This window comes from Lepidothrix coronata, unplaced genomic scaffold (genome assembly GCF_001604755.1).
Source record: "Lepidothrix coronata isolate B3197 unplaced genomic scaffold, Lepidothrix_coronata-1.0 Scaffold199, whole genome shotgun sequence".
Lineage (NCBI taxonomy): Eukaryota > Metazoa > Chordata > Aves > Passeriformes > Pipridae > Lepidothrix > Lepidothrix coronata.
This window is the reverse complement of record NW_016690379.1, coordinates 332,022-352,809: the sequence shown is the minus strand read 5'-3', so window position 1 is coordinate 352,809 and position 20,788 is coordinate 332,022. Positions and strand designations below refer to the sequence as shown.

General features: G+C 46.5%; 2 protein-coding genes across 5 annotated transcripts in view; one reads left to right on the top strand and one right to left on the bottom strand.

Annotated features, from left to right (window-relative positions):
• Window positions 1-805: 805 nt before the first annotated feature.
• Window positions 806-5,476, bottom strand: FAM72A (family with sequence similarity 72 member A). The gene is made up of 4 exons (XM_017832100.1): window positions 5,245-5,476; window positions 4,253-4,330; window positions 2,874-2,998; window positions 806-2,012 (listed from the first exon to the last, which is right to left on the bottom strand). The coding sequence occupies exons 1-4, from the start codon at window positions 5,394-5,396 to the stop codon at window positions 1,918-1,920; spliced, it is 450 nt and encodes a 149-aa protein (XP_017687589.1). The 5' UTR covers window positions 5,397-5,476; the 3' UTR covers window positions 806-1,917.
• Window positions 5,477-5,812: 336 nt separating this feature from the next.
• SRGAP2 (SLIT-ROBO Rho GTPase activating protein 2) overlaps window positions 5,813-20,788 on the top strand; it is a 108,159-nt gene continuing 93,183 nt past the window's right edge. For 3 of the 4 annotated variants that reach the window (XM_017832171.1, XM_017832169.1, XM_017832173.1), the window contains exons 1-2: window positions 5,813-5,878; window positions 7,077-7,679. In XM_017832171.1, the coding sequence (XP_017687660.1) occupies window positions 7,613-7,679 (67 nt within the window). In that variant the 5' untranslated portion in view covers window positions 5,813-5,878; window positions 7,077-7,612. Of the gene's footprint in view, window positions 5,879-6,415; window positions 6,503-7,076; window positions 7,680-20,788 lie in introns of those variants that run through there. The other variant, XM_017832170.1, reaches the window with a different exon arrangement.

Genomic DNA, 20,788 nt, shown 5'->3' with positions numbered 1-20,788 from the left:
GGCTTTCCCATGATCTGCTTACTCAGTTCTCTCTCTTAATTTCAGATAGAAAGAAGTGGCCCCAGACATGATCAGTTTGTTTGGTGACATTCACCACAGAGGGACAACAGGGGATGTTTGCTTACTTTGTATTTAACACCTACAGCTTCACTGTCAACAAAAAACCGACTGAACTCACTTAAAAGTTGGCTCACTTCTAATTCCAAGCTCGCTCAAGCAGGCCTGTGTAATTAAAGTAGTTCAGAGTAGAACTTCCAGTTCTCTGTGTGCAGAGGGGGAGCAAAAACAGAATTATGGACTTGGTGGGAAGAAATTACAGTCCTTTGCTTCCCCGTGGGAGCCCTGCCCTGACACCGAGTTAGCTGGGAATTAGGAAGGTTATAAATGACAAGTGTTGAACTGGCACTAGGCAGGATTGTATTCGAACTGTTGTGCTACTCATGCAAAAACAATCAGAGGTATTTTTAGCTCACGAATTCCGTTGGGAAAAAAAAAATCTTTGAGGTGTCACCTTGCCAGCTTAATACTGTAGTCACATCGTGATCAGGTTCATGCAGCACGGAAACCTGGCAAAAATTTGAATAGTGAATTGCAGAAGAGTTAACTGGCTGAGACTGAGAAACTGTCAGCTTTGTCAACCTAAAAAGAAAGTGATTTTTTTTTTTTGGGTTGCCTAAACCATAATTATAATAGTAAAAATGTAATTATTCTACTATTTTAATACAAGATGCCATTTCACTGTTTGGATTGTCTGATGTCATTACACATCCATATTTATTACAGTCCTGAAGACTCTGTAGTCCAAAGCTTTTATTTCGTGAGCAGACATAACACAGGAATTCAAAACAAGACACACATATACATATATATATACACCAATATACATTTAAACAATGCAGAAGAGGTAGTACCGTTAATTAAGAAATACATAACATGCAGTAAAAATACCAAGACAATTCAGATCTGTCTTTATTGCACCCCTTCCAAGTATCACAAGAGGCTACAGAATGATCTATTCAGCATCAACCCAAATTTAAAAGTGTTCTCTTACATGATTTTATCTTGGATTTTCTACTGGTGACCCTTCAGGTGAGTAGCTGAAGGGGACAGTACTTAGCTCAGAAGTTAAACACCATGGTTGTAACCACTGAGAAAATGAGCTTTGAATTCATTACTTGGAGGAACCAGATGGCCTTTGTGCCTCAAGATGTAAAGTTAGGCCTGAGCACCAAATATTTCACCTGATCTCTTTTTCTTTCTCTAAAAAGACCCAGTTGCAGGCTGAGCTGTGTTTTGGAGGGATGCCTACCCCATAAAGGGAAAAAAAATAACGTATAAAACCGGATGGGTTTTGCTGTTGACCTGAAGAAAAACCTCGGTGTAGCCTCCAAGGTCTGTCAGACATTAAGGAACTGCAGAATTTAAGGGGAGAAAAAATATGATCTCTATGGAGACAAGATCCTGAAAGTATTGCCAGGTAAAGATGGGAAGTTTCTGTCAGAGCCCCATCAACCAGACTGATTATTTCTCAAAGAGTTTGAAGCTGAAAGCAGCTGAAAGATTTTGCTCAGTGAAAAGTGCTTCAGGAAAGAAGGAAAAAAACACAGTTAAGAAGCTGTTGAGGCTTCAGAATAAAAAGCAAAACAGACCTAGACCTCAGTAAATGCACCTTGTGTTTGCATTTCCAGATCTAACCAAGGAGGATCTCTACTCAGAAGTTACACATTGGGAAGATTCAAGAGTCCAAGGAAGGCTGCAGTGAAAGAGGAAGATGCTTTCCTTTTTTAGGATGGTTTTCCAGATTTCCTGTTTGTTTGGTTTTTTTCCCGTTGTTTAAGCTCTGATGGGCTGTCAGGAAAAAAAAAAATCGAAACCAAACAGCAACAAATCCAGGGAAGAGGCTGTAGATAATCCCATTTATCTGATGTACTCCTCCTCAGAGGTACAGGACGGATCTTCATCTGTGCTTTCCTCCAAATCTGGCAAGTTGCCCCAGAGCAATACATTCACACCTGGTGGGAAGGAGGTAAGGAGAATAAGGAGGATGGGGGGGGAAGAGGTATTTTTGGATTGTGACCTTAATTTTAAGTTGCACTACTGTCTGTTTTGAGAGGAAATAATCATTGCAAAACCCATTAAGTCACGTCCCTGGTAAATATATCCCTTTTCTATTTTTCTTCCGAGTGATCTTGGAAGTGCTGTTGCTGTTTACGTCACAATTCAAAGAATGAACCCACCGAAGCTTGTTTCTATAACTAATTCATGGAGCTATTGATAACCCCCCTCATGGCTGATTTATTTTTGAAAGCCCTGCTCGGAGGCCCAGGTGACACTGAGGGGTTCAGGCAGCGAGTCTGTGAGGAGGAGAAGTGATTTGTCAGGGGGGCTGTGGATTCCTGAGGACTCCAACCCTGCCAGACTCTTGGCATCCCACCAACACCCAGCTGAGGAAGCTGCAAACTTCGGCTTAACGAGGATTCAGTGGGAGAGGGTCAAAGTGACAGCATGACTCACCCAAAAAAGAGTGTCCCTTGGCCAGCTGCCTGCCAGCCCAGGAAAGCCACCCTCCCCCTATAAATAGCTGGGTTTGGGCTGGTTGTGGGGTTGCTGCAGAAAACCCCGACTTGTGGCCGCAGAAGGGGGAAGGTTAAAGTTTTCTGACGGAGATCAATTTACACTCAGATTTTCATTTACAGCTCCAACCACCCTCCCTCCTCCCCCCCCAGCAGTTTTCCAGATTAGCAGTGCAGTAACACTTCCTTGTGCCTCCATATGTTCCCCTCCCTCCATATGCTTGGACTATATTGAGCTGCCTCCTTAGAATCAGGACTCGGGATCCGAGATTTTTAGGGAAGAGAAGGAAACAAATTTACCAGAAGGGTCGAGCCTGTTGATGCCAAAGACTGCTTGGCTGTGGAACATCCAGAGGTGGCCGTTGTTGCAGGACAACAGGCAAGGTTTGCAGGGAGAAATCACATGGTAACCAACAACGTTACCACTGGAAAGGCAAGTGAAATAATGAGCAACACAAGTGCCTGGTGAAAAGACAGATGTTGGTGGCTTTTTCCAGCCCAAACTGATGTTAAATAGCCACGGTACCAGACCATTATGTAATGCTCCTATTCTGATTAAGTTAAGGGAACGTAGTTAAACAAGTATCTTAAATATTTAGGGAACATCTGTCAGGAGTTACAGAATATCTGAGTTTCAGATCTTTGGCATAGAGAACCATTGGTTGTGTAATCCAGATTAGTTTACATACCAACAAACGCTGGTGCATTTTTTTTTTTTTTTTTGGAAGACCTGTGGTTCCATTGGCATCAGCTCAGAAGTTCATCACACACAAACCCCACCTGGACAGGAGCCTCGTGCACAGGAGAGAATCAGTGGTAAGAGTAATGAGACTGAGAATCATGGAATGGTTTGGGTTGGAAGAACCTTAAAGACCATCCAGTTCCCCCCCCTGCCATGGGCAGGGACACCTTCCACTAGCCCAGGTTGCTCCAGGTTTATCCAACCTGGCCTTGGACACTTCCAGGGATGGGGCAGCCACAGCTTCTCTGGGCAACCTGTGCCAGAATATTGAAGCCTTATCAATTTTCCTCAATTAAAACCCAGAACAACCACTTTTCTACTTTCACGTGCTCTGGTGAGATATTTCTGTTTCTCTGCTTCTCCCTAAAAACTAAAATATTGTGTTCCTATCACCCCCCCCCTCACTGTTTAAATCTGAACAGGGTAAAAGTCTTGATTAGGAAGCTGAAGGGATCATCTCAAATGACTGTGAGCTATTTGAGAGTTGTTGTTTTTACTCTTAAATATCAGATACTAATAAGGAGGATAAAAGAACTCCAAGAACTTTAGCGACAGCATGTTCCATCTGCTCGCAACAACTCGATCTGCCAAGAGGATGTTCTATTAATTAGAATATGAGTAACTGCTTCTTACTGGGGCCTTATTCACACAGTTATCTCAGTGTTGAAGCAGACATTTAATCAGGCAGGTGGCACACAAGCTTTCCCATAGACTCAGACTCCTGACAAGGTTGTCACATTTTCACTGGGGACTTGCACAGAAAATGGACTGGCAGCCATGCCCAGGAGTGGTGGGTTGAGTTTCTATCAAGCACCATTAAATCTGCGACAGAGAATGCAATCTGTTCATTCATCCCTTAACCCTTGCACTGCAGGAGTCGACAGGGAGGGGGTCAAGCAGTATTTTGGAGTGTCAGGGTCACGGGCTGTGCTCTCACCACTTCAAACACGCGATGTTCTTCAGTTTGCATTTGCAGATTTCGGTGAAATAGCAGCTTCCTATGAAATCAACAGTCCTGGTTGGGAAGGAAGGAAAGACACAGGAGTTTAGATGTGGCTGTGATCACAACTGTAATGTTTTAATAACACAGGTCTGAAGTCACAACAAAGTGATGCTGCTGCTGGTCACAGTCTGGTTTTAAAGTGCTCCAAGACCACAGGGTTATATTTTCCTACTGACTGCCAGCCACACTCATATGGAAACAAGAAGAGACCCACGTGACATTGCATTAATATCACAAGTCCCCTCAAAATAGCTCAAAAAGCAGAGTTTCTCTTGGTAGAGACTTGCAGGCTGGGGCTGGGTGGCACTGACAGTCAGAAACCTGGTTCCAAACGTTCCTGGCAAATCCCAACTAAGATACAGAGCAATCCCTTAAAGGCTGGGACATTTAAAACCAAACCTTTGATTTCTTATCTCCTTTTCAACCCATACTTTCTGATTACCATGTCATTTCACAACCTGATTTCCTTAGTATTCAAATCTTGCTATGGGAAAGCAGCACACAAACCGACTTTGGGGGAGAGCCCTTCTGGGAGCAGTGACAGATCAGGTTTGTTCTGTTTGCAGGCCTTTATTTCAAATTCTAATCTCTGCTTCTGCAAGGAGCTAGAGGAGCTCCTGAGACTGTGTCATCCCCACGAGTGAATTAAATTTGGAGGGGGGGGCGGGGACAGCCTTGCTCTTTGCCATCCCATGGTTTCTGCAGGGCTGAAGGAGAGCCGGGTGGGACTGGAAATAGAGGGATGGGCTGAACTGTGCCCTGTGGGGCTGTTTCGCTGGCGACAGCGGGTTTTTAAGTGCTGGAGCCGCGGTGATGCTCCTGCAGCTCCTGACCCCGCTTAGCTGGGTCAGGCTGAATCCCGGCACTGCCAGCGCCGACCCCTCTCCGGAGGGACCCCGTGGGACCCCCCCGTGCCCGGCGCTTACCCGGAGGGTGGGATGTCGGTGGAGTAGAGGTCGGTGTCGGTGTCCGCCAGCAGCACCGCCCGCATCCCGCGGGAGCTCAGCACCTGCCGACAGAACCGGCAGCACAGCACGGCCACGCTCCGGTCCTCGAACGTGCAGCCGCTGGAGGTCATGGCGGGTGGGGTGCCTGTCCCGATATCCCGATATCGATCCCGGTGCCGGCGCCTCCAACGGCCACGCTCCCACCTGTCAGTTTGAATTCCCGACCTCGCCCTCCCATTGGCCGCGGGAGGCCACGCCCACCCCCCATTGAAAAAATCCGGTGGCCCCACCTCCGCCGCGCGGCTATTGGCGGGAGGGCGCGCCGTGCCTCACTCCCATTGGCCACGCCGCCTGTTACTCCTTGCGGCGCGCCCCGCCCTTACTACACTTCAGGGCGGGGCCGCCGGCGGGGCGGGAAGAGGGGGCGGGCCTATCTGGGAGGCGGGGATATGCGATTGGTGAAAGAGCGCGTCGGTCATGCCCAGCGCGGCGCGCCGATTGGCCGAAGCGCGCCGGGGGCGGGGCGGCGGCGGGCCGGTGCGGGGGCCCGGGCGGCGGGCGCTCAGCGGCCGGAGGACGCCCCGGCTGCGGGAGGCGGCTCCGCAGCGCCCAGGTAACGGCCCCGCCCGGCCGCCCGACCCCCGACCCTCCTCTACCACCTCCCCGGCGGGGCGGCGAGCAGCGGGCAGCCCCCCGCTACCTCCGCGTCCCCCCAGCCCCGGCCCCCTCTCGCCACCCCCCCCCGCCCCGGGACCCCCCCACGCTTCCTCTCTCCCCGCCGCCCTCATTGTTCTTCCCGGGCGGGATGCGGATCCGGCGGGTGCCGTGTGTTTATTTATTTCTTCCTCCCCGTACGCGCATCTTCCGCGGAGGGCTCGCGCCCTCCCTCCTCCTCTCCCCCCCAAAAAAAACCCCCAAAAAACCAGGGAGAGGAGAAATTTAAAAAAAAAAAAAAAAAAAAAGACGGGGAAAAGTTGTGTCCCGCCCTGCCCCGCGCTGGAAAAACCCCAGTCATTCCCCCCCCCAAAACTAAAACCGGAGGGAGAAGCTGCGGGCGGAGCCGCCCGGTGTGCGGGGGCTCCGGGGCTCCGCCGGGGCGGGGCGGGCGATGCTGCGGGTCCCGCCCGCCTCCCGCAGCCCCGGGAGCCGCGTCCCGGGGGACCGCAAAGGAGTCCTCGCTTCCCGGGACCCGCTTCCCAAGGGGGACTCGCACCCCAAATGCGCCCCCGCTGTCCCGGTACCTGCACCCCAAACCAGCCCCCGCTTCCCAAAGGGGGACCCGCTCCCCGAACAGACCCCGCTTCCCAAACCAGCTCCCGGTTCCCAAAGGAGCCCCCGCACCCCCGGGAGCCGCTCCCCGCACCCCGAACCAGCCCCTGCTCCCCCAAGGAGCTCCCACTCGCCCCCCGGGACCCGCTTCCCAAAGGGGGACCCGCTCCCCAAGGAGCTCCCAAAACCAGCCGCACCCCCGGGACCCGCTTCCCAAAGCAGCCCCCGCTCCCCCGGGACCTGCACCCCAAACCAACCCCCGCTCCCCTAAGGAGCTCCCTCTCCCCAAACCATCCCCTGATCAGCCCCCTCTCCCCTGGGACCCTCTCCCCGGACCAGCCCCGGGGTGGGTGTGTTCCCTGGGTCACCTGGCGGGGCTGCAGTTGGAACCCCGCGCTGCTGCTGCTCAAAGGACGATTTGCAATGTCAGGGTGGCAGGGCAGCGTCTCTTCCCATCGCAGATTTCATCTGCAAGCCGCAATTTTTTAACTATATATATATATTTATATATATTTAATTTTATTTTTGTTTTCCATTTGCAGGCGAGCAAACACCAAAGGAAAAGGCTCCTCGTCCTCCGCTTCTGCTCTCAGTTGGGGTTTGATTTGCATCATCTCCCGAGCCCATTAGGAAAAATAAATAAATAAATAAATTAAAGGAAAAAAAAAAAAAAGAGAGAAAAGGCAAACCAAACCCACACAAAACATGTTGTGCGGAAGGACTTCCACTCCCTGGCTGTGCTGTTAAGGATCAGGAAGAGCCTTTGGGGGCTGCAGGATCTCACTAGGCTGATGCTGCTGCTCAAGGATTTGGTGCAGGGAGACAAAACTGCTGCCTCTTCCATCCGCTGATCTCAACATCTGCATTTTCCTGCTGCTGTGCTCCCTCTCACACCCTCTCTCCATGGACTGATTTTTTTGATTTTTTTTCCCCCCCCTTTTTTTTTTTTTTGGGTGGGGAGGGGGGAAGGACGAGCAGAAAATCGAGGCATCGCGTGGAGAGGAGCGAAATTGCCCTTTATATCTCGTGTTCTGGGGGGGATCTCTTTTGGAGGTGAAGCTTTTTTGGAAAAGAAAACATGACGTCGCCAGCAAAATTCAAAAAGGATAAGGAGATCATAGCCGAGTACGACACTCAAGTTAAAGGTAAGGAACGGTTTTATTTCCATCCCTTTGGCTGCCGCAATCCCGACTCGCGATTGTGGGAGTTTGCAGTGGATGTTTGGGTGGGGAAGGGGGGAAATCATTTGCAGATTGCCTGGAATTTGCAGGGCTTTTTCGTAATACAATGCTGGGTCGGGTTTGCAGCGCTGTTCCTCGTCCCCATGGGGCAGTTCCTGCTTTGGTGGTGCCGTTTTAAGGTGTCACAGCCAGGGCTTTGCTTTTTTTTTTTTTTTTTACGGAATACACACATTTCTGAGTTGGGAGAGATCCGTATTTTCCTGCCTGCCCGTTCTGAAATACGGCTTTGCATGTGAAATAGGAGAGCCGGGGAATTGCTTTTTAATCCTCTGCCTGTCATGGGAATCCTTCAACAATCTGTGTAGTGTCAGAAGAGCATATTTCCACTGGTGGTAATGGGGACTGTGCTGAGGGTCCCCGTGAAGCTGTTTGTGCTAGAAACTTCCATTTTTCAGGATTTTGCTCCTGCTGAGTCCATAATGTTGCTGCCTGGTTTTCCTGACTGTGCTCATGAGTGTAACACCTTAAGGCTGCAGGGTGTGGGTGTGGGTGTACACACACACATATATATATATATATATACACACACATATATAAATGAATAAAACTGATGCATCAGTGTTATCCCCATCATCCTAAGGAATAACAAACAGAGGTGGATTTGCAGTGACCCTGCAAGTCTTCTGCAGAATTCAGCTGGCTGGGTTTCAGGCCATCATGTGCCTTAGGTTAAAAAAAAAAAGCCCATAACATAAAGGATGGTGAAATGCCTCCTGAGCTGCCTAATTTCGCCGAGTTTTCGAGATAATACGTATTTAAAAAATTAATTATGGCTTGTGCACGGCTTGATGTATTGCTGTTAGGAAGTTATGAGGTTCAGTGATTTATCTAATTGGCTAAAACTTGCTTGGTATGCTCAGAGCTTGCAGGAAAGATGGCCTTCGGGCAGGGCTGATTGAGTTAAATCAATGCAATTTGGCAAAAAAAAAAAAAGAAGATTTAAATCTGAGTAGGAAACCTAAATTAGAGCTGACAATTAAAATATTGTTTTGCAATTAGGTGCTGGGTTCTTTTTCCTGCTGGGGAGGGGGGGTCTGCTCATTGGTTGCAAATCATTAAAACATGTTGTCCTCCAAGGCATGTCCTACACTGACCCCAGTGCCCTGTACCTAGAAGCAGTTTGGACATTTCTGTTGAAAATGCTTATCTGAGCAAATATAAAGCTGTGTAAGAGTTTATTTTGATTATTTATTTTTTTTTTAAGTTCTTATGTTCTCCAAGTTAGAAATGGAGAAGGGCGTGTTTCTTTTTTACTGGTTTAGTTTCTATTCCTGTTTTCTAGCTGTCTTTGGAAATGGGAATTGAAGGCAGTGTGAAATTAGAGGCTTGTGTGTTCTTTCATTATTTACCCCATCAAAGTGTGCGTGATGGATCCAAGCCTGTAGTCACAATATTTGGGAATGATGAGAAACGAGGCTTTAGAATTAGCCAAGCGCATCTTCTCACCTCTCAGTGCTTTCAGGAATTGGAAAGTTTCCCTTCCTTTTCAAACAAGAGGCCAGGAAAATGGGGAAGATGGGAATGAGCCTTCCCCCTGTGCAGTGTTGCTGCCAGAACTCAGCTCATCTGTGGAGGTGCCAACGCAGGGAGCTGTAAATGTGATCCCAAAAGTGATCACCTGGAGTGGTGGCACGTGGATTTTTTTTTTGCTTTTTGCCTTATAAAATGTCCCTCTTGTGAACACCTGAGGTTAAGAAAGCTGGAAGTGTGTAAATGGATCAGGAGGAGCCGGGAGAAGGGGGTTTCCTTCCTGAATTGGTGTTGAGGGCAGCGAGGAGTTTGTCTGGGGATGTTCATCCCTCTCACAGTTCAGCTTTCCCCGCACGGGGATTCCAGGAGGTGCTAATCCATCTCCTGCTCTTCCTTGAGAGGGGGGTCTGGATGGGCCAAACAGCTCAAAAACACAGGTGACAATCCTGTAACAACCCTCTCCTGCATCCCCTCATTTCTTTGGGAGCACGGAGGGAGCTTCACGTCTCCACCTGGAATGAACCTCTCAGCTTTGGCCACAGCTTGGTCTCTCTGCTTTGAGGTGTCAACTTTGAGGGCAGACTTTGAAGTCATCTGCTCCTTTTAAAATGCCATTAAACTCGCTTGACATCTCACAGAAGCCTTGGTTCCGAGCTGGACAGTGACGTGATTCCTTAGGGAAACTCCTGGGAGCAGTGAGACCCCTCACTTCTAATTCCAGGCATGTGCTGGTTTCTCCACCCCAGCGGGAGGATGAGATGGTGCTAAAGACACACTTAAATCCACAAGTGTGGTGCAGCCTCACCATCAAACATCACACAGAGGAATTTTGGTGTCCTCATCAAACTCTGACCTTAACTGTGGGAATGGCATGGAAATGGTGTTAACTCTGATTAAGGTTGTTTGATGTCTTTTCTCTTGTGTTGTGAAATGAAGCAGTAGCTGTGGGGGTGAGGTGAACGAATTGTAAGGTATCATCTGCTTCTCAGATGAGAAAACTGATATTTTTTACTGGTTTTTAGAAACTTGTGGCATTTTTTTTTTCCTGCTCCACTCTATCCTGGCTCTGCGCTGGAAATCGTGTTTGGAGGCTTCATTTAAAACCATTAATCCACAAACACCTACTTAAGCACTGCAAATGATTGCTAATGGAATGATGGGGCTTTGTTTAAAAAATTTAATAGTCTTTAAGTTGCTAATCAAAAACTGTTTAAAGAGTAGCTTGGTTAATAGATCGTTGTTATGCAAAATTTTTGATTTGCTGTTGCTGAATGAACTTGGGGAGTGGTGTTTGTACGAAGTGCACGGGGGTGACAGGGCAAAGGGTCATGGCATGGTTTGGGTTGGAAGGACCTTAAAGACCACCCAGTTCCACCCCCTGCCACAGGCAGGGACATCTTTCACTAGCCCAGGTTGCTCCAACCTGGCCTTGGACGCTTCCAGGGATGGGGCAGCCACGGCTTCCCTGGGAAATGTGTTCCAGGATATTGAAGCCAATACTGGAACCAGGCTGGACACAGCCTTGAGCTACTCGGTCTGACCTTATTACTGAGCACCAGAGTATGGGCTGGGTGACCTCCTGAGCTCCCTCCCAAGCTGGATTATCCAGTGATCCCATGGTCTCCAGCACCTGGAGGTTGAGCTACAAACCTGGTCTTCTGCAGAAGGGAATTAACCCACAGAGATGCCCAGACAGGGGGATTTTCCTCAACACCCGCGCTGACCTCGAGTCTTTGGCCGTCAGATGATGCCGAGAGCCCACGCTGTGCTTGGTTTTGTGGCTGTCCCCTCTGCACTTGGAGAGGTCCCCACTATTAGAGGGCTCTTCTGGTGAGATTTGGAGAAGCCTCTCTCTTGGAGGAAGCTCTGAGATGCCTGCGTGTCATGCGGGAGAAATTCTCCTGACGAGATGACACGGGGTCAGCAGGGGAGGGAAGCGCTGCTTTGATACCTCTCTGTACCATGTGCTCACAAAGATGGGGGAGTTCTGTGAAGCTGGAAAGTGAGATTCTGTGGTCTCCATATGGAGCCTTTGATATCTCAAGCTCATCCCCTTGTCTGGATTGTCTCTCCCAATTCCTTTGTGCAAGTTGTGGTAAAGCAGAGATAATTAATTTATGCTGTGCAGTGTGTTCCATGTGAGATTTGGATGCTGCCTGTCTGTGCCCGACCAAGGACTGTCAGAGTGTTTTTTGGTTTAATATATTAAATCGGAGCGTACACTTGCTGAGGAAAGAAAAGCCGGTGATTTATCTCTTAATTCTCCTTTTCTTTCTCCTCGTGTCCCACGGGAGCCTTATATTTAATTAGTTTGTAGAAAGCTTCAGTAAATAGCTCCATGGTTTGAGCGGCAGGAATTTAATACTGGCATTTTTTTACACAGCGAGGGGTTCATAAACCACTGCTGTCCTTGAGTAGTCTCTAGCAAAGGTTAAAATGCATCTCTTGCAGATCTTGCAGCACTGCCCAAAAAAGTGCTAAAAATATGACAAATGGATGAGGTAATTTACAGCAGGAGCGAGCACAGCCCAGAGGTGGCTGTGTGGTTAGAGAGCTGTGCCTCAGCTGAGAGAAGAATCCTGATTAAGAACAACTTGCTGCCATCACACTCAGGCTGCTATAACGCCTGAAACTTTCTTTTAAATCTCCCCAAAATGGCTGATAAATTTCGGATAAGTCCCTTTTCCCTCTCTGGGTTGAATGTCTGATGGTGTGTTTGACCTGATTGTGATTTTTTTTTTGCCTTAAATAGAAATCTCATTTGTATGGTCCATCTCCTCGAGTGGAGGTCAGCAGATTTTAATCCTGGCAAGTTCTTTGGAGTGGTCCAGCCCTCGAGTGTGTGAAGGATTGCAAAAGTAGCTGTGATGGGGTCAGCAGCTGTAATTTGGGGGCTGGGAAGGAAGTGTGATGCTTTTGGTGGCGATTTGAAACAAAAATTGCCGTTTCTCTCAACATTTGCAGGTTTCCTTGTGAACACTGAGCTTGTCTGGAAGGAAAATATTTATAGAAGCGTCTTTAGATTTTTAGATCAATGAGTTGAAATCGCTGCCATTTGTTTTACTGCTGAACCTGTGCACCTGGGGGTTGTCAGTGCTGTGGATTTTACACATAAATGTTAATTTATTTTCTGTGTTCATCTTCTGGTCAGGTCACCAGGTTGGTCACTGCCCACCGTGACTCCAACCCTTGCACCACACGTGTTGGGGATCCCCAGAGTTAGGGCTGAGCTTTGTCAGCCCCTGTTTAATACACCCTGTAAATAGACTTTTCAGCCCAGCGTGGTTGAGTGAAACAGTCCTGAACTTTGATATTTTGCCTTTGCACGCGTTGGATTAACGTTCACGTTTCAAATGAAAAACTACCTTTTAAGGGGTTTTTGCAGTTAATCACAGCTCTGTGCGTGTAAGTGATTCCATTTGTTTGCAACAATGACTTGCTCCAAGCTCTGGCTGTGGAATTGCTGGGGAATCATCTGGTTTTCTGCAGTTCCTGATAGTGTTAATCCCTTGAGTTTTGGAGCTGGATTGAGCCAATGGAGCAGCCAGTGCCAGGAAGGGGGGGAAGGGGCTGTTGGGAGACGGGTTTGATGTTCCAGCAATAGTTTGTATTTTTTGTGTCCTGTGCACAATTCCTGCTAATGGATTATTAACGAGGATGGGAGGAGGTGAAAGAATGCAGTGTCTTCCTTCTTTCCTCCTCTCTGGCTCCAAAATCCCTCTTTTGCAGACTCGTCAGGTATTGGAAGGCTGGAGACCAAAGCTGACCAAAGCACTCTGTCCACTCAAGTGTTGCACTTCCCTCCAAAAGCAGGAGGAATTGCCAGTGTAACTCCAGTAGGATTCCATAAAAAGTTTACAAGTAATAGCCAGTTTTCCCTGACTCCCAACCAAGGGAGCCCCACGACATTTTTCCTCGGCTCCAAATGATTTCCTTTCGTGGTGAGGTTACACATCAGTATATTTTCCTTTTTTTCCTCTTAGTTAAAAGGCTTGACTTCTCTTTTTGTTCTTTTCCTTTTAAATCCTTCCTAATTTTTGCCCATTTTGGGAATTCACTTGGAAGGATCTGTTTGCCTGGTCAACTCTTTCAGCTGTCGTTCTGAAGAGCGAAAAATCTGAACCTTTGTTGAGATGGAAAGTCTGTTTAAACACATGTTCCCTCCAATAGCTTTTGCTGTGCCATGCACAGTTGATATTCATTACTTGTGACTTTATTTAGTTCATTTTTGTACGACTTTCACAGATTTCATGCCTCCTTCTTTGAGAATTCCTACGACATGATGGGACTCCTGCTCTTGGAATGCTGTCAGTGTTTTGTAGGCGATGGAAGCGAACGCAGAGTTATGGTTTGATTTGCTGTGGGTTGAAAAAGCGCTGGAGAAAACGGGAGAAAGGGTCTTGACTTGGCAGTAATTCCATCCTTAGAGATCATTCTTCATTTCTGCTTTCTCTTTTCTCCTTTCCTTTCAAAATAGCAACGTTACAGAAGACAAGAAAGGACCTTTTTGTGGAATCCTTTAAGCAATGGGTCAGTGAAACTCTTGATGTCTTTAAAATCAGAAACCATGTGGATGTAGAGTAACTGTGTCAAGGAAGCTCAGCTGGTATTTTTTTTTTCCAGGCAGATGCTGCAAATGGATTTGAACCATTTAAAATGTTACTTTTTCTTTTTTTATTTCTTTTTTTTTTGCCACTGAAGTGACTGTTTATTGTTGTGAAACTCCAAATCTTCCCACCCTGTCGTTTTGCTTTGAATTGACGCGGGGAAAGTTAATCACAGCTTGGCAAATAAAGTGTAAATGTGGATGTGAGTGTAAATCTCAGCTGGTACACCCAGCACAGCCCTGAGGTTTAATCCAGTGTGCACCCTTAGCGCAGTGAATCTTTGGCATAAACCACAGCAGCAAATTTTAAAACATTCCAGGGTTTCCCCCCCTCTAATTAGCACTTTTTCTCCAATATTTTCCCTCAAGGTGTTGCTAAACGTGCTGCACAAATTCTTAGGTCTTAAGTGTTTCCAGACCTTTTTCTTCACGTATATTTGTGTGGAATGGGCTGAATTAGGCTGGGGGATCTGTCTTATCCCGTGGCACATAAGCAGCTCCTGCCTTTTTGACTCTGGAGAAGGAGCCAAATAACCAGATTAACTCTAAAACCAAGCGTGGATTTTAATCTCCAGCCCTGAAGTGCTGCAGCACAGGGGGAGTTTGATCAGTCCCAGTAGTTCTGACGTTGATTTTTTTTCGTTTGTTTTATTTTTTTAATCACAGGACTTTCCAGGAAGAGCCTCTTGGCTTCTTCTTCTTTCGAGCAGGGCAGGATTTTGGGTTTGTTTTTGTAGGGCTGCCATTGGATGACGGTTTTTCCTGCGGAGAGGAGACCGTGGAGCTGTGCAATTTATAGATGGGGAGTGCTTGCAAATTGAATCTGGCTTAAAATAACGACAGTTGTTGCCTGGGAATTAGTCCCTGAGCGGGTTTTTGGCCAGCAGTGCAGTCCCACTCGGATGGTCTGCGGGGAAGGGGCTTTGTGGCTGCCAAAGCTGTGGAATTCCTCGCTCTGAACAAGTGGATGGGTTGTTTTCCACCCCAAGATCCCGATTCTCAGTCAATCCCAACAGTTCCACGCCCCTGGTGGGTCTCACAAGGCAAACTGTACAGGGTAACCAGAGTGTTTTTCTTGCTTGTAGCTTTTGTTTGCTGCCTGAGAAGGGCCAGGATGATTAGCAGCACAAACTAGAGCTTATTCTCTGAATGGGTTTGTTTAGAAAGGTATTTTTCCTCTTTTCTTTGGGTTTTAGCCTCTGCTTGACCTGCCCATGGCACGAGGGAAACCCAGAAAGCTGCGTTTTGTAGAATCCCAAAATGGTTTGGGCCGGAAGGGACCTTAAAAATCATCTCATCCCACCCCCTGCCACGGGCAGGGACACCTTCCCTTAGCCCAGGTTGCTCCAAGTTTATCCAACCTGGCTTTGGACACTTCCAGGGATGTTTTAATCCATCCAGTTTTGTTCTGAGTATTTGTTCTGAGTGCCTGGGTATTGCAAGAATAAAATCTGATGCTGCTGGAGGAGGCTCAGTGGGGAGAAATGGAGGGCAAACCCACTTTGGGGTGATCAGTCCTTCCCAGCAGCAGCTCTTTGTTGCTGTAGGGATCTGAATGAAACGAGGAGGAATTGTCATTTCCCTGTGTTAACCTCATATTTAGGCATTCATTGATCCCCTCCTTCCCCTTCTCAGCAGGGAGCGAGTGATCCATGCAGGGCAGGAGGAAACTAAATTGGTGGACAATTTTAAGGAGCTTTCTGGGCCGTGACATGTTGTATATTATTAAGCCTTTATTTGGGAATATTTAAGATGCCTGTTGGATGAGGTGTAAATGTAGTGGGATGAATTACTCTGGTATTACTCTGGAATTACTCTGAATTACTTTGAGGATGCTCCTACTCATTAGCACTTGGTTTGTGAATTTAGGTGTTAGAGGAAATTCCACAAAATCCTTTTCTTTATGCAGGTTAATGCTGAGCAGGACTCTTGCTGTTCTGTTGCTGTCAATCTGGTGCACATCTTATGTGATGTTTCTGCTTTTAGGAAAAAAATAGGAGCTGTTCCCACGTTTCATTGGAACTGTTTGTTGTTCAAACATGAAGTTCAAGTTTAGAAACTTCCACTCAGATACCAGATGTAGTTGCTCAATCTGGGCCGTGCTGTGGCGGCCACAGACAGATGGTGGCTGTTGTGGGCTCTCTGGAATATGACAATTCTCCTTCTTCCACCCCAGTTCATCTGGGGGGGGCCTGTCTGAAGTGTTTTACTGGGAAATCACAGCTATGACGAGTTGACTTCTCCTGAGGGCATTGATGGCACTGTGAATAACCATCCAGGCAGTTTTGATCCGGGAACAGACGTGAAGTTTGCTGGAGAGCTGATGCTCTTCCACCTTCTGGGAAGCCCAGAGCTGTAACAAATGCCTTTAAAAGCAGAATCTGTGCTGCACATCCAAAGGCAAGACAGAGGGAATCAGAGGTTTTATTTGGGTTTACCAAGATGTTGAAAGGGCTCTGAAAGGGCTGATTTTCTGAGTGGAGCACTTGGCAGATCCTCTGTCTAAGCTCTATTTATTTATTTATTCATTCATTCATTCATTCATTTATTTATTTATTTATTTATTTTGGTCGTTGGTTGTTGTAAATTCAGACCCATGGCCCATCAAACAGGTCTGTTACAGGTGTGTTTTGCAGAGCCCTGTGTCTGATGAATGTGAAGTGCTTTGAAAGCTCCGGGACAGGAGACACTGCCGTTATTGCTGTTAAAAACCTTGTCTCCAATTTTTTTGGTTAAGCTGCGCAGTAGATGGATTAATGAGTGACAATGACAAACCAGAGTGTGGAGGTGCAGAGCTCTGGGCAGGCCCGTGGAGGTTTCTCCCCAGCGCTCGATAACCAGTTCCTCGGAAATTCTAATAAACGACGATCCCTGTGAAGTGGTTTTGGAAAGGAGCCCGCCTTTGCTTTGGTCTCTTCAATGAACATAACCCTTCCTACTAACTCTTCTGTGTTCCCTCCCATCTGGTGAAGAAGGAAGAGGCTTCATCCCTGAAAAAATAACCAGTAAACCACCAAGTGTTTGTGCTGCCTGTGCCCGTCTGTGCCCCAGCTCTGGGGCGGCTCCAGAAAGATGCTGAAAAACGAACAAAAGCCTTTGCCAGCAAACGACTTAAAACTATGCAGCTGGAAAAGGGAGGGGGAAAGGCTTTCTGAGCCCTGTGGAGGGAGGAACAAATGCAGCACTACAAAGGTCACAGGATACAGTAAATGATGTTTGGATGGAAACTGAGCTTGCTATGAATGAAATCGCGCTCTTGTGTTTTCCCCCTGGAGCTGAATGTCTAAAAACTCTGGATACTTGTTGTTCTCTTTCTTTCTTTTTTTTTTTTTTCTTCCCCCTTTTCTTTTTTTTGGGCTCTTAGGAGCTTCCGTGAGTTGTGCTATAGAAATGAAAATGAAAAAAAAAAAACTATGGAAAAATGGAGGATGGACAGCACCCCCACACACACATTGGGAGAGGCTTGGATAGACTGATCCCTGTCAGGTTAATCAGGGCTGTGACATTATTAGTTTCTGGTTACTCCAGTGAAACTATTTGCAAGTCAAAGTTTTGTCTGTGCTAAGCTGTGTAAGGTTTTTTTGGCAGGGAGTTTGTGTTGCCAAAAAAGCCAGCTCTGCTCACCAGGGTTGTTGGATAAGCTCAGAACTTGGGCTGAGCATCCCTTGGGGCTGCCTTTTGGACCCCTTGAGTGTTGATTTTATTTCCTGGGCGGTGCAAATGCTTGTTCCTGATTGCTGAGTTGCCTTTTCTCCCTCCCTGTGCTCTTATCCCATCCAGCTTGCCTGTATTTTCTCTGAGGTTGGTTTGATCTTTTATCAATCCATATGCTGGTGTTACCTTCCATTATATGATTAATTCCTGCCTGTAATGCTAAATTGCTTTACCCAAAACTGTGACAGAAATCCTTTTATTTAGGCCACTTGTCCAAGGCCAAATGCATTTATAAGCATTTTCTTCATACTTAAGGAATTAATCTTTACTTAGGCTTTAAATCAAATTATTCTCCCCATCACGGCGAGTCTGACAGGAGAGAGCTGGGAAGAGTTTCATTAATTTCCACCTTTCAGTCTTTGTCCCCAGAAATCTTGGCTAAAAATGCTCCCCCCCCTCAAATGTGCCCTTGGAAATCCAGGTAGTAGTTTGGTTTCAGATTTAAATCAAGGGGAAAAAAAAATTCTGGCAGTGACCTCTCTGGAAAATCCCTCCACGTGGAGTCTTCTTTTATGCTGGAAAGCAGCAACAGCTTTTGGCAGCAAAGTGAATGTTTTGGTTTGGTTTTGTTTTGGGTTTTTACCTCGTTTTGTTCTGAAGCTTCAGGTTATTTTGTGGTAAACATCCTCTGAGGGTTGGTCAGTTCTTGCTGTGATTTATGCATTTTTGCTTGACTGTTGCTGATGCATTTCTAGCTCCAGTTTAAGGAGTGTGGAGCGGGTAGGAGTTATTACAGTAGGGGTATTACAGTGCTACAGCCTTCACAGGATCATTGAGGTTGGAGAAGATTCCTCCAGGATCTCCCAGTCCACCCTGTGCCCCATCCCCACCTTGTCCCCCAGCCCAGAGCACTGAGAACCACATCCAGTCCTTCCTTGGACACCTCCAGGGGTGGGGACTCCAAACCTCCCTGGGCAGCCCCTGCCAATTCCTGACCACTCTTTCCAGGTAGAAATTCCTCCTGATGTCCAGCCTGACCCTCCCCTGGCACAGCTGGAGGCCGTTCCCTCTCCTCCTGTCCCTTGTTCCCTGGGAGCAGAGCCCGACCCCCCCCGGCTCCCCCCTCCTGTCAGGGGGTTGCAGAGCCAGAAGGTCCCCCCTGAGCCTCCTTTTCTCCAGGCTGAGCCCCCCCAGCTCCCTCAGCTGCTCCTGGTTCTCCAACCCCTTCCCTGGACACTCTCCAGCCCCTCAGTGTCCCTCCTGAACTGAGTGACCAGAACTGGACACACCAGACAAGGCTCCATCAGTATTTTGGGAAGGAACTGCCGCTCAAACACCTCCGGAGGGACGAGGCTGGATGTTGGTTTTGTGCTGCTGGAGGTTCCTCCAGAAAGCAGCATCTGCAGCTTGTGAATTCCGTAAGAAATCCTTGCTGGGAGCTGAGGGAGCAGCTATAATTTCACCCGAGCTCTGTTGCCTTTTCCAGCTCCCTCACATCGTTCCAGTGGTTTTATGATCGGGCTCCATGCAAATAGTTCTCATCGTGCCCCACCCTCTCCCAAACCCAGAGCAGCTCCACCAGCTGCTATGGTTGGGATGAAAGTGCTGCTAATTTGCTGTTACCTTTAATTTAGGGATTCTGGATCCTGTGGAAGGCTTGCTGTGGTCCTTGCTGTGAGAAGCTATTTCTGTGTTGACTATTTAAACACATTTATCAGTTCTAAAACATCAATGCCTCTCCTTTTAAGGAGGAGGTTGCTTTGAGTTCCTTCCTGGAGAGGTGCAATGAGAGGATGAGAACTGTGTGTATCTGTAGGAAAGAGTGAGTTGATTTTTATTTTATCTTATATTTTATTTTATATTATATTATTTTATATTTTATATTATTTTATTTTATATTATATTTTATATTATTTTTATATTATTTTTATATTATTTTTTATTATTTTTATATTATTTTTTATATTATTTTTTATATTATTTTTTATATTATTTTTATATTATTTTATATTTTACTTTATATTTTACTTTATATTTTATTTTATATTTTACTTTATTTTACTTTATTTTATATTTTACTTTATTTTATATTTTACTTTATTTTATATTTTATTTTACTTTATTTTATTTTAATTTTCTGAAAGCCACCAGCATTCAGCCAGCCCTGCCTGGGCTGTGTGTTGTGGGAAGGCAGCACTAGGTTTGCAGGATTACTTTGAATATTTGACAGCGATGGGAAGAATAAATTCAACCCCCTGCACTAAGGGCTCTGTGATGGACCAGGAAAACAGGTTCATTTTCCTTCCCCACCTCCTTTTTTTTTATTACTTCTTGTCATGTGCCTCTCTTAAAGCTGATTTTGTTAACAAAGCAAAGATCCCCCTGAAGCCTCACTCCTCCTGGTTCTGGCTTATGGCAACAACACCAAAATCTGTTGACCATTAACTTTTTTAGAGTACATTTCCCTTACTCACTGTTCATTTTATCAGATAGGAGGAAAGCACTTTTACTGTTATTTTTTTTATCATTCAGTGTATGAAGTATTTATGTGCTCGGGAGAGGTGAGTTTGGTTTTGAGCAGCCCAAACACAATGTTCTTTTCAGAACACTAACGAGCTCCTCAGCTGTATCACAGATCTCTTGAAGTTTATATTTTATTACTACATCACTTCCTAAAGTCTTCTTTCACTTAACAACTTGTCTGCACTTAGGTTTCGCTCTCCCTTGCCTCTCAGTGTTAGTGAGGGTGTTTAGGCACTATATATAATATTTATAATTGAGAACTCCTGCAACTCATGCTTAAACAAGAAACCTAAAAGCCAGGGTTGTGTTTTGGAGAATTCTCTTGATTCTGAAACTTCCCGTGGCATATTTTAAGCATTATAAGTGTTATTCCTCAGCTGCTTTGAAGCTAAATAAATCAAATTATTGGTGGGTATAACTACATGTGTCTTTATAACATGCGTGCAATAGCAATTTGCTTTCTTTTCCCTTTAAAATTCCATCCCTTTTCCTTTCAAAAGAGCATTACATGGTTTATGATCCCTGAAAGACCATCCACTGAAATCAGCCTTTGTGCCAGAGCTTTGTGAGAGCTGGTTTTTCCCCCGGGTGAGGAGAGGGATCCTCCTGCCCTTAATTCAGATCCCTTTTTGGGAGTCTGTGTTCTTTGGGTCCCTGAATTGGGGCTTTCAGCAGATCTCCCTCAGCCATTGTGCTCCAAGTGGCCTGAAAGTCGGTGAAAAGATTAACTGGGAGTGAATTACTCGAGATGACCTAAATC